This window comes from Podarcis melisellensis, assembly GCF_964234715.1.
Source record: "Podarcis melisellensis genome assembly, chromosome: 10".
Taxonomy (NCBI): domain Eukaryota; kingdom Metazoa; phylum Chordata; class Lepidosauria; order Squamata; family Lacertidae; genus Podarcis; species Podarcis melisellensis.
The window spans coordinates 47,562,527-47,575,968 of NC_138542.1; the positions used below are offsets into that span (position 1 = coordinate 47,562,527).

Genomic DNA, 13,442 nt, shown 5'->3' on the forward strand with positions numbered 1-13,442 from the left:
ACGCGGCGGCTTCTGCGGAGCTCCTGAGTGGATGTTTGCGGTGGCGGCGGCCGGACTCGCTCCTCTTCCCTCTTCCCCCACCTTCCCGCCCCACATTCTATTGTTCCTATGGTTACGCGAGTTCGCCCCCGCCTTCGCGCTCTGAGCCTGGGCCCGCTTCGCTTGAGATCCGGACGCGCAGTGGCGCCTCGACGGCGGCGATGGAAGGCGGCGCCGGCGGCAGCGCGGGAGACCCGAGTCCGGCCTCCGCGAACATGTTCTCCCTGACGGGCCTCGGCGCCGCGTTGCGGGCCGTCCCCGAGGCGCCGGATCCCGCCTCGCTGCACTACCTGCAGCTGCCGTGGCAGTGCGAGCACCGCGTGTGCAAGCTCGTCGGCCGCCGCCGCAAGGCCGCCCGGCTGCACCGCAAGGTGGGGCCTACCGGCAAGGAGATCCACGGTGAGGGGCTGGGCGCGGAAGGGGGCTGCCCCCGTCCGCCTTGCCGGCGCGCCGCGTGAGGGAACCTCCAGGCCGCCGCCGGGCCTGTGCTTGGAAAGATTGGTCCAGGAGATTGGGGGGACGGTGGTAGCCCAGAGTGGCTGGGGCAAGATGGGCGGGGTAGAAATAATAAACTTAATATTACTATTTATTATTGGTAGCCCAGAGTGGCTGGGGCAACCCAGTCAGATGGGCGGGCTAGAAATAATAAACTTAATATTAATTAGTAGTAGTAGTCCAGAGTAGCAGGGGCAACCCAGTCAGATGGGCGGGCTAGAAATAATAAACTTAATATTAATTAGTAGTAGTAGTCCAGAGTAGCAGGGGCAACCCAGTCAGATGGGTAGGGTATAAATAATAAACTTGTTATTATTTATATTATTGCAAGACTAAAAAGCCCAACCTGTGGCATGCTTTACTGGGAGGAAATCCTAATGGGTTCAGCGGGGCTTTGCACCCATGCAAATATGCATTAGGGGAATGTAACTTCAGTGGGGATTCCCGGGTAGCTGTGCCCCAATAAACACGCACGGAGTTGGGCTTCCATCCCAAATGTGCTTTCTAGGAAGTGAGGCCTGTTGTGCACTGAATAAACAGCCACAGGACTGGGCTTTCATGCTTGGTCACATGGTCAGGTATTTCAGCTACACTGCCTGGAAGTTGTGATCCACTGTGCCTCAGCTCTTCTGTTACTCTGTTGAGGACCCACTGTAGTGTAGCGACCAAAGTGTGCTTATGGGGCACAAAGTACCATGCTGAGCTCCCCAGAAAAAGGGTGGGATGCAATAGTGATACTCAAATCTGAATTAACTATAGTGGCTTGGTTTTATAGTAACTGGAACCTTCATTTTACCTGTTTTACCTGTTGAAGTTTTGGGGCATGTTGCTGTCTTGATTGGGAGTAAAAAGGGTATCTGGTCTGTGAAGGAGTAATTGGTCTGTTTTGAATAATTCGGAGTATGCAGCCTTAAAAGAGCAAGACTATTAAGCATGTTTATGCAGTGGGAAGACCCACTGGAGCTTGCTCCTGGGTAAGTGTGCAGAGGACTGCAGCCCAAGTGAAGCCAGTTTTGGCTTTTCAGAACCTGGAGAAATAGCAAGCAAAAGAGAAGAGGGAAAGATGCTTTCTTCTGGGTTACTGCATGGGAAGAAAAGAGATGGGAATACCCTGTCCGTGTCACACTTTTCTCTTTATACAAATACAGCATCACTTGAAGGGTTTCTTCAGAGTGCACTTGTATGAGAGGGTGCAAAATGAGGAAGTGATTTGAGTGAGAAAACAGTTTGCAGGTAGACTGTGGGTAAATTTGCACTCCCATGTACAAGATTGGGTAGTGCAAAATCTTTTGTAAAACTTTACAAAATAACGAGACAATCAGACAAGGGGTGGGGAGGCCTTGTTGTTTGCACCTGTAGTTTTTTTTTCTTAACAGATGAGCGCTCTTGCACAGGAGTTATATGATGAGGAAGCAGATGGCCTTCTAGATATATATTTTTAAGGAGTGCATATGAAAGTAGAATAGTGTTGAAATGCAGGAAATACCCAGTTTAGTGTCAATGGGAATTGAACAAGCAGCTTCTGCGTGGCAGTCACAATGAATATTAGGTAGACAAAAACTGTATTTAGCTGGATAAAATAAATTGCATTATGTAAAAATCTTAAATGCAGACATAAATTAGAAATATTATTTGTATAATCAGTCCTAACTTTTGTCATGCATATAACATAGCATTATGTTATGTTCTTACACTTAAACAATTACAAATACCACTCCATCTTTTGTAGTTTCTTCTTTGTTTCTAATATTATATAAAATTATACTACAAATCTAACAAGTCCAAAGCCCTCTCTAGGTTTTCTTATAATTTAATTTGGTCATCAGCACCATGCTCAATAAGTTTCTATTCCATTCCTCTAATAATGGAGATTGTTGACTTTTCCAGTTTTTCTGACATTTCCAGTTTTCCCCCCTTCAATATCAGAGCAATTAATTAACATAGTTCCTGCTAACTTTCAAAGGTTGTATCCCATAAAATAAGTTCAGCCTTGTGAAAAGGTATGGCTTGTGTACAGGAAATGGGTAATGAATAAGCATCTGTTTTGCAAAACCTGAATTATTCAAATTTTTTTAGAACAAGCCTAGGAGTAAAGAATTAAGAAGTTCTTCTTGTCCTATTTGCTTTCCAAAAAACTCACCCTCTCTTTTTCTACAGCTTTGAAACGCTTGAGAGAAGCTGCCAATTCTAATGATTTAGAAACAGGTAAGGTCACATGATTTGAGCCCTAGTGTGTATCTTTGTGTGTGGTTGTCTTCTACATCAGTTCTGGTGATGTGTATCTTGTAAGCTAGAAATGTGGCCAGCAAGAATGTGATTTCCTGCATGGTAAGGAGAATGCTTTGAACTGTGGATTTCGGTGATTTCAAAATTCCCTTGGAAGGAACACCTTTAAAGGACTCTTGTCAATAGCTTGAAGGAAATTAGTGAACTGAGGAAGTATCTAGTGACCAAGCTATAAGCTTCACTTATTTAAAGCATTTTTACCCACTCTTCAGCTGTCAAATGCCTTCAGAGTAGCTTACAACAGTCCCTCTTAAGGAGGCCAGTGCCCTCAAGCCAGAATCCATTGTGCAGAAAAGAGATGAGAAACCTCTAGCCCATGCACCTAACAAGGCCTGCCTCCTCATTTTGGCCATGCCCACCTGCCCTGTACCTGCTGCCAAATCTGACATCATGTGTGGGGCAGATGAAAGGGGTTTGCAGGCAAAACCTCATGCAAAGGGCTTCAAAAGACTTGGCTCTTTGGCAAATCCTGTAAAGTGCTTGAAAGGCACTTTGTGAAGTGTGCATTTGCCCTGCCCAGCTATCAGATTTGGCTCAGTGTGACTTAGTTTGGGTGGCGGGGGGGGGATTACAATCTAGCCCACCAGCTAGATCCAGTTCCATAGCCGGGACACAGAAGTTGGAATTTGAATGATGAATCACCAACAGAACAGCTCTCTGACTGCTGTCTTGTCTTCCTTGGTGGCACCAGTGCAGCAGCTTCTGGAAGATGGGGTGGACCCCTGTGCAGCTGACGACAAAGGTCGAACGGCCCTGCACTTTGCTTCCTGCAATGGAAATGACAGTATTGGTGAGTCACATTGAAATGAGATGGGCCTGTCAGCTTCTGGCCCCATTTCTCCAGGTTAGATTGCTAATCATTTTCTTTCTATCTTTAAAAGCTGAGCTTCAGAAAACAAAAAAAAACCCATATCCTTTTTGCAAGCATCCCACCCAGCATGTGCAAGGAGACTGAGGAGTGATGCTATGCACACTGATACAATTTTGGAATATTCTTCCTAAAATATTGTGGTGTCACACAAGATTGCCAGAATATTTCTGAACAACTTCAAGAGGAGCTGAAGTTTTGTGTCATGAGTCCTGAAATGTTTAGTTAAAAGAATCTTAGAAAGCAGGAATAGGAAGGAACTCTCTGAAAACACCAGAAGCTACTTCCAAGGAAGAATGGCAAATTGGTGCCTATGATGGCTTCTTAATACTCTGTGTGCAAACTTAAAAAGAGTTTCAGGGGACATAAAACTTAAAAAGAGTTTCAGGGGACATAAAATAGGCATTTTACTACAGGAGATCCTAGTTCCTGTGGATCACTTTGTGAGGGATGGATTTGGGGAGATTCAGGCAAGGGCACTTTTGCCATAAGAGATACGATTGCTCCCCTTCTTGTTATCATTTAGAAGGGCTCTAAAAATGTTCTTCTTAATGTCTGTTTTTAGTGAGCATATAGAAGAGCTGGGGGCTCTTGATTTTTTATGGATGGCTGATGGAATTGAAGTAGAAGTAGTGTTGATATTTTTAAGTCAGTCCGAGAGCCTTTTTGGCTAAAGGGTGGGGTTTAAATGCAAGAAACCAATCATTAAAAAATGAAATGTTTTACTGCTGCTATGGTTAGAGCATTGTTTTATGTTATATATGCTTTAAAATTTTGAATGGTAACTTATTTGTAACATTGAGTCGGCTCTGTTGAATAGTCAGTCTTATCAATTTTAGAGGTAAATAGTTCAGATCTGATGGGTTTTCTTTGCCCATCATGTTCAAGTTACACTTAGGATGGGTCTGTTTGTGTTTTAGTGCACTTGCTTTTGGACCATGGAGCCAACCCAAACCAGCGAGATGGGCTGGGGAACACGCCCCTGCATTTGGGTAAGCGTCTCTCACACCCGCCAGACTGCAGCAATGTTGTCACATTTGGCCTTACCTTTGACCTGCCTATTTCTTTCCTTTATATCTTCTTTCCTTCCTTTGCCTCACAGTAGCAACTTGTGTGCTTAAGGATATTTGGATTTTCTTCAGCACTACAAGGAGAGAGTTAGAAGAAGCTGTTCTGCCTTAGGGAGTTTGAAGCCAAAATGAGACTAGAATTGTATACCGCCCTATACCCATAGATCTCGGGGTGGTTCGTAACATAAAATGACAATATAAAAGACACAAAACACATTAGGAGGAACTGAAAGTAAATGCAGGTGAAGACTTTCTCCTTGCTGTGCAGGAGGACGAAAGATGTGTGCACGAGGTTTTGCTTCGAATTGTTCTGGCTTCTGGGTGTAGCACTAAAAGCCATGGTTTAGGTTACATGCCAATGGGGACATTATCTCTAGAATCCTTATCTCCATACTGCTGAAAGTGATTGCTGAGGCTGAGGCAGTATTGGCTTGTTTAAGGCCGCCTAGGGATTCAAAGTTGAGATTTGAATTGAGGATTTCTTGGCACCTTGTGAGAGTGCCATGCTCCAACCTTTACCCCATTAAGCAGAGTCTGTCCCCCACCAAGTTACTGTAACTACTTAGTTGTGTGTCTCGTGTTTTCCCTCCCCAGCTGCCTGCACGAACCATGTACCCATCATCACCACACTGCTTCGTGGAGGTAATGCCAATTAGAAAGCTGCCTTCTCTGTTTATAGATATCCGGAGGGGGCTATCTTCCTCCTTAAAACACCCTTTCTTCTTCTGCATGTGCATCTTCCAGGAGCTCGAGTGGACGCCTTAGATCGAGCTGGACGGACCCCTCTGCACTTGGCCAAGTCGAAGCTGAACATCTTGCAGGAGGGCCTCTCACAGAGTCTGGAAGCTGTGTGCCTGGAAGTAAAGCAGGTAATAAGGATAAGGAGAATGGGTGGGCAAGGAATCCAATACATAATACAGTATAATAGAGCCGGGTTGCATAATGTTGATCTTCTGTGCATAGAAGTTTCTTATGGAACTTTTTCCATAAAAGCCATTCCTCCCCAGGAACCCTTGAGGAAAATAGGCTCCTGCCACCTGCTGTCAGATTTAATATGCATATAAAATAGGGGGAAAGTCTAATCTTAATAGTAGCAAAGCAGTCTGCCGATCTGAAAAGTATGCTTAGTTTGTTTCTGTGCCAGTGGAAAAGCCATGGTGTTTGCCCCCATTTAGTTCTCATTTGTTCTGTTTTATTTATTTCAAACGTGCTTCCATTTTATTTCAGAATTCATCAAAACCTATAGGAGAATTACAGTACTTAAATTTTGACCTGGTACTTAGAAGTGTGAACCCTCTCCATTGCTCATAGTAAATCCCATCTCTCCTATGCTGCTTGTTTCAGATCATCCAGATGTTGCGGGAATACCTTGAACGCCTCGGGCGCCACGAACATCGGGAACAGCTGGATGATCTTTGCTCCAGGCTACAGAAGACTAGTACAAAAGAGCAGGTGAATGAATGACAGGGGGGATTTTGTATATTTAATTAAAATCTGACTTAACCAAGTTTAAATATATTTCAGTCTTGCAAAATGACAGTGCCTTTTTGAGACTCCTGAAGGGTAGAGAAAAATATATTTATTAAATGATACACTATTTAGTTACAAGACATTGTGGGAGGTAAAGCTTTAGTTTAATAATACTTTATCAAACAGTACATTACTTTCTGTTATTAGAAACATAAGGATGAAAAGTTCAAGACCCATCAGTACAGTTGGAGAAGTTTAAATTTTAAAGACTATCCTGATTTCAACAGAGCATTGCCCACTCCCCTTGCACATGGTTCTTCTTGCTAGAAGCAACGTCGCAATAGCTTTGCTGTGAAAATAAAATTATTTAGTAGCTGTGGCTCCACTTAGAAAGAAAAGCCATTGTCCTGATTGCTTTTTCATCAAATCTGGTAGAGGAGGAAGCCTGTGCAACTCTGCTTCTGCATGGCAGCAGATCCTTTTAACAGTCCCAAGTCTCGCTGTCAGCCCTCATGAATCAGGGACCAAATTTTAAACTGTGGCTTTTGTTGATGAATTGCACCATTTTCAAAGCTTGCAATGGTCATTGTTAAAAAATGATTATTGTTGGGAAATGATTATTGCTAAAAAAAAAAAAAAACCTCTTTTCCTGACCTTACCTTCTCGCCCATTCTTCAAGGTCTCTTACTTTTGTGGACATACTTCTCTTTTCTCTCTGTCCTTCAGTAGCAGAATTTTCTCTTGCTCAACAGGACAATACCAAGTCCCAGTCTTCGTGAATTAATGAATTCTGTCACCTCACAAATTTCATTTCCTTCATCGTATTCTTATTTGACTTCTATAACATGTTCTTATGCTTTTTTCCTCCCCTCTTGGAAGGTGGACGAGGTTACTGACCTCCTGGCCAGCTTCACGTCCCTCAGCTTGCAGAAGCAGAAGATCGAGAAGAGGTAACGGGATTTCCCACTGTTTCCTCAATCAAACGGACAAGCCTTGGGAGAAAGAGCAACTGGAGCTCCTCAGCAAGACTTCAGACTTGCTGCTGCTGGTACTAGGCATGCTTTTCCTATTGGATATATTTGCTCAGCTGCCCAAGACTTGTTGGGCCACTATTACTGCTGTGGAAGCTTCCTTCAGGACAAGAGGTTCATACTGAGGCCCTGACTTTCAGAACAATGAACCACTCTTCTTCTTCTTTTTTTAATGCATCAGTGACAACTGTTTTAGTTTGCAGTCACCTTGTACAGGGGAGTTGCCCCATTTCAGAAGCATCTCCATGGTTCTACAAGTGACAAATCCAACGTGCTTTGAGAACATTTGGGGAAACTGAAGCTGTTGGGCACAGCATCCCACACGAGTTGTCTCACTTCTAAGGACATGACTTGTTGAGCAGTTGCATAAACAGTGAGAAACTACACCCTGTTGGGCAACTAAGTTTTACAGGAGGGCTACTTTACACTGAGAAAGGGCTAAAGGGCCAGCAATGCTGGCTTTGCCCACTAAAATGCTATTTAATTCCCTCCTCCTCTGTCCCATCCTCCAAAATAGCAGTGGAAGATTTTTACAGGGTTCTTTGCTTATGCTCCCCTCTTATAAACCATATCACTTTCATTTCCTGCCTTTCTCATGTACCTGCATCGGTAGCTGAGGTGTGCAAGAGAAGAATTCTGCCAAAATCTCTTGTCTGAGAGGGCGAGTAAGAGACTTAAAGAATTCCTTGCTTGCATCTGTCAGCTTGCACCGATTTTTTTTTGCATAATTATGGGCTGCCTGGGATTCAGGCCTAATAGGGAGCTATAATGAGTCGCCAGGCTACCCATTGCCTATTCCTGCTTGTTACTGTTCCTTGGACTTTCTTTTGCTCTCTGTGCCAGTTAACATAATCTATATCAGTCCTCAAAAACCTGAGCTGGAAGTAATGGTGTCTCTCAGGGCTGCTTCATACACTACTTTTCTTCCTTCAAAGATCGGACTGATTCAGATGTAACAGAAAACCACAGTTTGGCGCGTTTAGACGCAGTGACAAATCACAATTTGTTCTGAAACAGGAACAGAAGCTTTAAGTCCCTACACACACACAAGAAAGGGAGAGGGAAGAGCGTGAGTCCAAGGTTTGTGATCACAGCAGCAAACCAAGCCAGTACTCCCAATGTGGATATTGCCATAAAGGGGAGAGAGAGAGGTTGCTTTCCCAGTGTGTGGGCACATGCCTAGGACAGATGCTTTCTTGATGACAATGCTGTACGTTGCTTTGGCTGAATGGGCCTTGGAAATGTATGTCTTCCCATTTACAGTAGTTGCCTGTCAGTGAAGCGAGGGAAGCTTGACTTCTCATTCTGCCGCTAAAATTAAAAAAGACAAAAAGACTTAGCAGCCCTTATGCTCACAATGAGAGAAGAACTCGTTTTGCCTGATACGTGCCAACTCATCGGATTCAAGGATGTTGCTGCCACATAACAGCATTTTTTGACTTCAGCCAACCCACATTTTTTAATCGGAGGAGGCAGGGGGCATTTGTAGCAAATCCATTATTGTGGTCTGATTCCTGCACCATTGAAATTCCAAGGCTGCTTCTGAACCTTGAGCCTAGTAGGCTATTATGACTGTCTTTTGTTGTTGCTTTAAAAAGTGTGCTGCTTTTGTGAAAGACAAGATTTAATGGGATTCGTATCTTTCGACAGAAGTCCACGTTTTTGATTTCACAAGCTAAGCAGCTTTGATAGGAGGCGGCGCGAAACAGCAATGGCGGTCCTCTTCGCGCTGTGAAGAGGGGCTCCGCGGAAAAGGGTCGTCCGCTACGGCAAAGCGGAGACCCGTTAAGAAAAACCACAGGTAGAGTGAGCCTGTGGTCGTGGGACTCGGCGGGCACCAAGAGCGACCTCGGAAACGAAGAAGGGACCCCGTAAGGGGCTCCGGAACGTGGAGGGGGTAGCGGTGCTGTGAGTTCATCGCTCTTTCCGCGGGAGTGAAGCCGCGCGGCTGCTGCTGATGAGCGCTGACCTTTCTTCCTTGAACATTCGATTGGAATCAACTTACTCGTGAGTAAGGTTTTTGAGATTTGGGACTCTAAATTTCTGAAATTTGGCTGAAAGCGGGAGACGTTAAAAAGGAAGTCCGTCTTCCGGCTCTGTTTAAACACCAAGCAAAGAGCTATAAATCTGAAGCGCTGAGAGGGACTTTTAAGAAGTTGGAGTACACCTTGCAAATTCGAATTAAAGAGCATGGAAAGTTAAGAAAAGTTGAGAATTTCTTTTTTACAAGAGGATATAGGCAGCAACCTCTTCCTTTCTCTTTTGTGTGGATTACAAAGTTTCAAAACAGCTCTCGGGCTGTCTGGATACAAAAATCATCAGACTGCGGTAACTGTATATAAGACTTTAAAGTTACTTTGGGGCTACTTTTGTGGTTACAAATAAGGAACTGTGCATGCACCACTGTAAAGAACACGTACTCTCTGCTAGTTTAAATGAACTTTTGAAGGTTCTACCCCTTGGTTTTCGGTTTTTCTTTAACTTTTGGAACTTTTTGGAACTTTTAAAGAGGGGAATTTAATGGTGGAAACTTTTCACTTTTGTTTTCTCTTAACTTTTGGGAAGCTCCCCCTACTGGATTGTGGAATATATAGTCTCTGGGAACTGCAGGGTTTTTTGTAAAGCTTCTGCCTGGATGTTTACCTTTCGGTTTGTCTTTCCCATGGGATTTACAATTTGACCTTGCTACATGGACAGCTGTGGAATGAGTGGAGCTGCAAAAACAAGAGCTGCCAAAAAAGCAAAACAATCTGAGCTAATACAAACAACCTTGCCGGTGCAGCCTCGCAGATCATCAGTTCCAATAGTTACAGGTCTGCAAGAAGGAGAAATTAAACAGCCAGCTTTTCGGGACATGGCTGCAGGAGGACTAGATCCTGTATCTAAGGAAATTTTGGAACAGCTGGCAGCGTTAAATAAAAAGGCAGATGAGCAGGCCTCTAAGTTTGATCAGGTGACAGCCACAATCAACAAATTGACTGACCAAGTTTCTAAAAATTTAGAGGCCATTGGAAATTTGCAGGCAACAACAGCAGAAAATCGTAAATTAGCCGAAGAAGCAAATTTAAAGGCAGACCAAAATAAAAAGAGGATAGAGGAAGTAAGAGGAGAAGTAAGACCACTGAGCAGACAGCTTAATGAACAGCAAGCCTACCTGTCCATGGCAGAATTGAAAAACCGGGAAAGCAACCTTAGGATTAGGAATATACCAGAACTTGAGAAAGAAGATTTGATCAGCTACCTGACGGCAGAAATATCAAAGTTCTGGGGTATCGCAGAAGACAAAGACTTTAAAATTGTCACCGCCTTCAGGCTGGGAAGAGTAGCAAAGAAGGACAAACCAAGAGATTGCTTGGTCATTTTGAGATCTAAGCAAGAAAAAGATAACATACTCGGCCTTCATTTTAAAAATACATTGGTGATTCAGGGAAGAACTGCAGAAATCTTCAGAGACATTCCGAAACAGCTGTTGGATTTAAGAATTGCATATAAAGACCTCGCAAGCCTACTGAGAAACAACACAATCCCTTATAGGTGGGAATTCCCTCAAGGACTATCCTTCAGCATTAAAGGGAAAAAAGTGAGAATTAGATCAGCAGAAGACCAAGAAAAATTTTTGAACGACTACGGGGAGGACCTTCGGAAAGGAGTAGCAGGTGCCTGGCCACCACCTCCGCCTGGTGCATTACCTCCAGATCTTGACAGCAAGAAAGACACTCCTACTGGCTAACAATTTGATTCAAGATGTCTCTGCAGCTATTTAGTTGGAACATTCATGGTGCAAATTCCCCTGAGAAAAGGATTTTTCACATATTGAGAAAGGAACAATTGGACATCATATGCCTACAAGAAACACATGTGACTAGGCTCCATAGGAGAGTTTTAATTAACAAAAAATTAGGCCAAGAATTTGTTTCCTCAGACAAAGTTAAGAAAAGAGGAGTAGTGATTTATGCAAAAGAGAACCTAGCACCAAAGTTGATATTTAAAGATGAACAAGGAAGAATTTTGGCGATTGAAATCCAAACACAAGGAGAAAAATTTTTGATAGTAGGAGTATATGCACCAAATGAGGGGAAAGCGGAATTTTACAAAAAGCTGCATGAGATAATGTTGGATCATATAGACTACACTAACATCATTTTGATGGGAGATATGAATGGAGTCGTCTCTACACATATGGATAAGTCACAAAACCAAAATTTGACTAAAGATGGCAGACTACCTAAATCTTTTTTTGAACTGACAGACAATATGGACTTGATCGACATTTGGAGGACCAAAAACCCACTAGGTAAAGAAGGGACTTTCTTTTCTGAGGCTCACCTATCATGGACAAGAATTGACCAAATTTGGATAACTAGAGGGCTGGCCCCTAAGACAAAAAAAATAGAGATCTGCCCTAAAACCTGCTCCGACCATAACGCATTGAAAATGGATCTGAGACTTGTGCCAGCTGGATCCTTCAGATGGAGAATGAATGACACTTTGTTCAGAGATCAGGAGATTGTGAAGAAGGCCCAAAAAACGTTGAAGGATTATTTTGAAATCAATATGAATACCCCGGTGGACAAGAGAACAATCTGGGACGCAAGCAAAGCTGTAATGAGGGGGTTTCTGATTCAACAAAATTCTATTAAGAAAAAACTCTGGAATGGGAAAAGAGATAAGATCTTAGAGAAGATACGAGAGGGTGAAAAAAGACTTAGACTTAACCCAAAGTCAAAAGAAGTGTTAAGAGAAATTAAGTTCCATCAAGCACAATATGCCAAATTGATAAACCAAGAAGTAGAATGGAAAATTAAACAAATGAAACAAAGATCTTTTGAATCAGCAAACAAATGTGGAAAATTATTAGCATGGCAGCTGAAAAAGAGACACAAATTGAATTCTATTACCAACTTGGAGGTTGATGGAGAAAGTATTCAGAAACCAGAAGAAATTAGAAAGTGTTTCCAGAGATATTTCAAAAAACTGTTTACTCAAGGTCCACAGGCGGAGGAGGAGATTATTCAATTTTTAAAAAGTAACGGATTGAAAAAATTATCCCAAGATAAACAAACAACCCTGAATTACAGAATAACACAGCAGGAAATAGAAAGTGCCATTCAGAACATGCAATTGGGGAAATCCCCAGGCCCAGATGGACTCACCTCCAAATATTACAAGGTTTTAAAAGATTATTTGATTCAACCATTAGCGGAGGTGTGTAACCAAATTATGGAGGGGAAGGGGGCTCCGGAATCGTGGAAAGAAGCATTCATCACTTTGATACCAAAATTGGAATCTGAAAAGACTCAACTCAAGAATTATCGTCCTATTTCACTCCTGAATGTGGATTACAAAATTTTTGCTGACATTCTGGCAAGTAGATTTAAAAAAGTTCTGAATGAAGTAATTCATAAAGACCAAGCAGGCTTTCTCCCTGGTAGACATCTGTCTGACAACACTAGGAACATTATAGATGTTCTGGAGCTACTACAGACAAATTTGAACACAAGAGCTGTATTAATTTTTATAGATGCAGAGAAGGCCTTTGACAATATATCTTGGAAATTTATGAAGAGAAATTTGGAAGGGATGGGAGTGGGAGGGGCGTTTCAAAATGGTATAGAAGCAATCTATTCAGAGCAAAAAGCTAAATTGATAGTGAATAATGTGGTGACAGAAGAGTTCAGAATTGAAAAAGGAACACGACAGGGGTGCCCCCTATCACCCCTGCTATTTATTTCGGTCCTGGAGGTATTGCTGAACTTGATTAGGAAGGATCGGGAGGTACAAGGAATACAGGTCGGAGGTAAACAATACAAGTTGAAGGCCTTTGCAGATGATTTGGTTTTAACACTACAGGAGCCAGAATCTAGTACTAAAAGAGCTTTAGAATTAATTTATGAGTTTGGTCAGGTGGCAGGATTCAAGTTGAACAAACAAAAAACAAAGGTTTTGGCGAAAAATCTGACTTCTTTAGAAATAGATGAGTTTCAGAAAGAAACGGAGTTAAATGTGGCTAAAAAAGTGAAATACCTGGGGGTGAATTTGACTGGGAAAAATTTGAATTTATTCAAAGATAATTATGAAAAATGCTGGATTGAAATTAAAAAGGATTTAGAAATCTGGTCAAGACTAAAACTTACCTTGTCGGGAAGAATTGCAGCTGTAAAGATGAATGTATTGCCAAAGATG

The 13,442-nt window shown here is 42.6% G+C and overlaps 1 protein-coding gene across 1 annotated transcript; it reads left to right on the forward strand.

Annotated features, from left to right (window-relative positions):
• The first annotated feature begins 37 nt into the window (after positions 1–37).
• Positions 38–7,773, forward strand: ANKRD54 (ankyrin repeat domain 54). Its single transcript, XM_081928430.1, has 8 exons — positions 38–438; positions 2,692–2,739; positions 3,512–3,610; positions 4,609–4,680; positions 5,353–5,400; positions 5,503–5,627; positions 6,103–6,210; positions 7,108–7,773. Exons 1-8 carry the CDS (start codon positions 201–203, stop codon positions 7,180–7,182), a joined length of 813 nt encoding a protein of 270 aa, XP_081784556.1. The 5' UTR covers positions 38–200; the 3' UTR covers positions 7,183–7,773.
• The last annotated feature ends 5,669 nt before the right edge of the window (positions 7,774–13,442 follow it).

What these genes read in the sequence shown, in the direction of transcription:
- ANKRD54 (XM_081928430.1), top strand. Translation starts at nt 201, where the DNA reads ATGGAAGGCGGCGCCGGCGGCAGCGCGGGAGACCCGAGTCCGGCCTCC. An exon ending in TTCTAATGATTTAGAAACAG is followed by an intron (nt 2,740 to 3,511) that starts GTAAGGTCACAT and finishes TGGTGGCACCAG; the next exon opens with TGCAGCAGCTTCTGGAAGAT. An exon ending in AGACTAGTACAAAAGAGCAG is followed by an intron (nt 6,211 to 7,107) that starts GTGAATGAATGA and finishes CCCTCTTGGAAG; the next exon opens with GTGGACGAGGTTACTGACCT.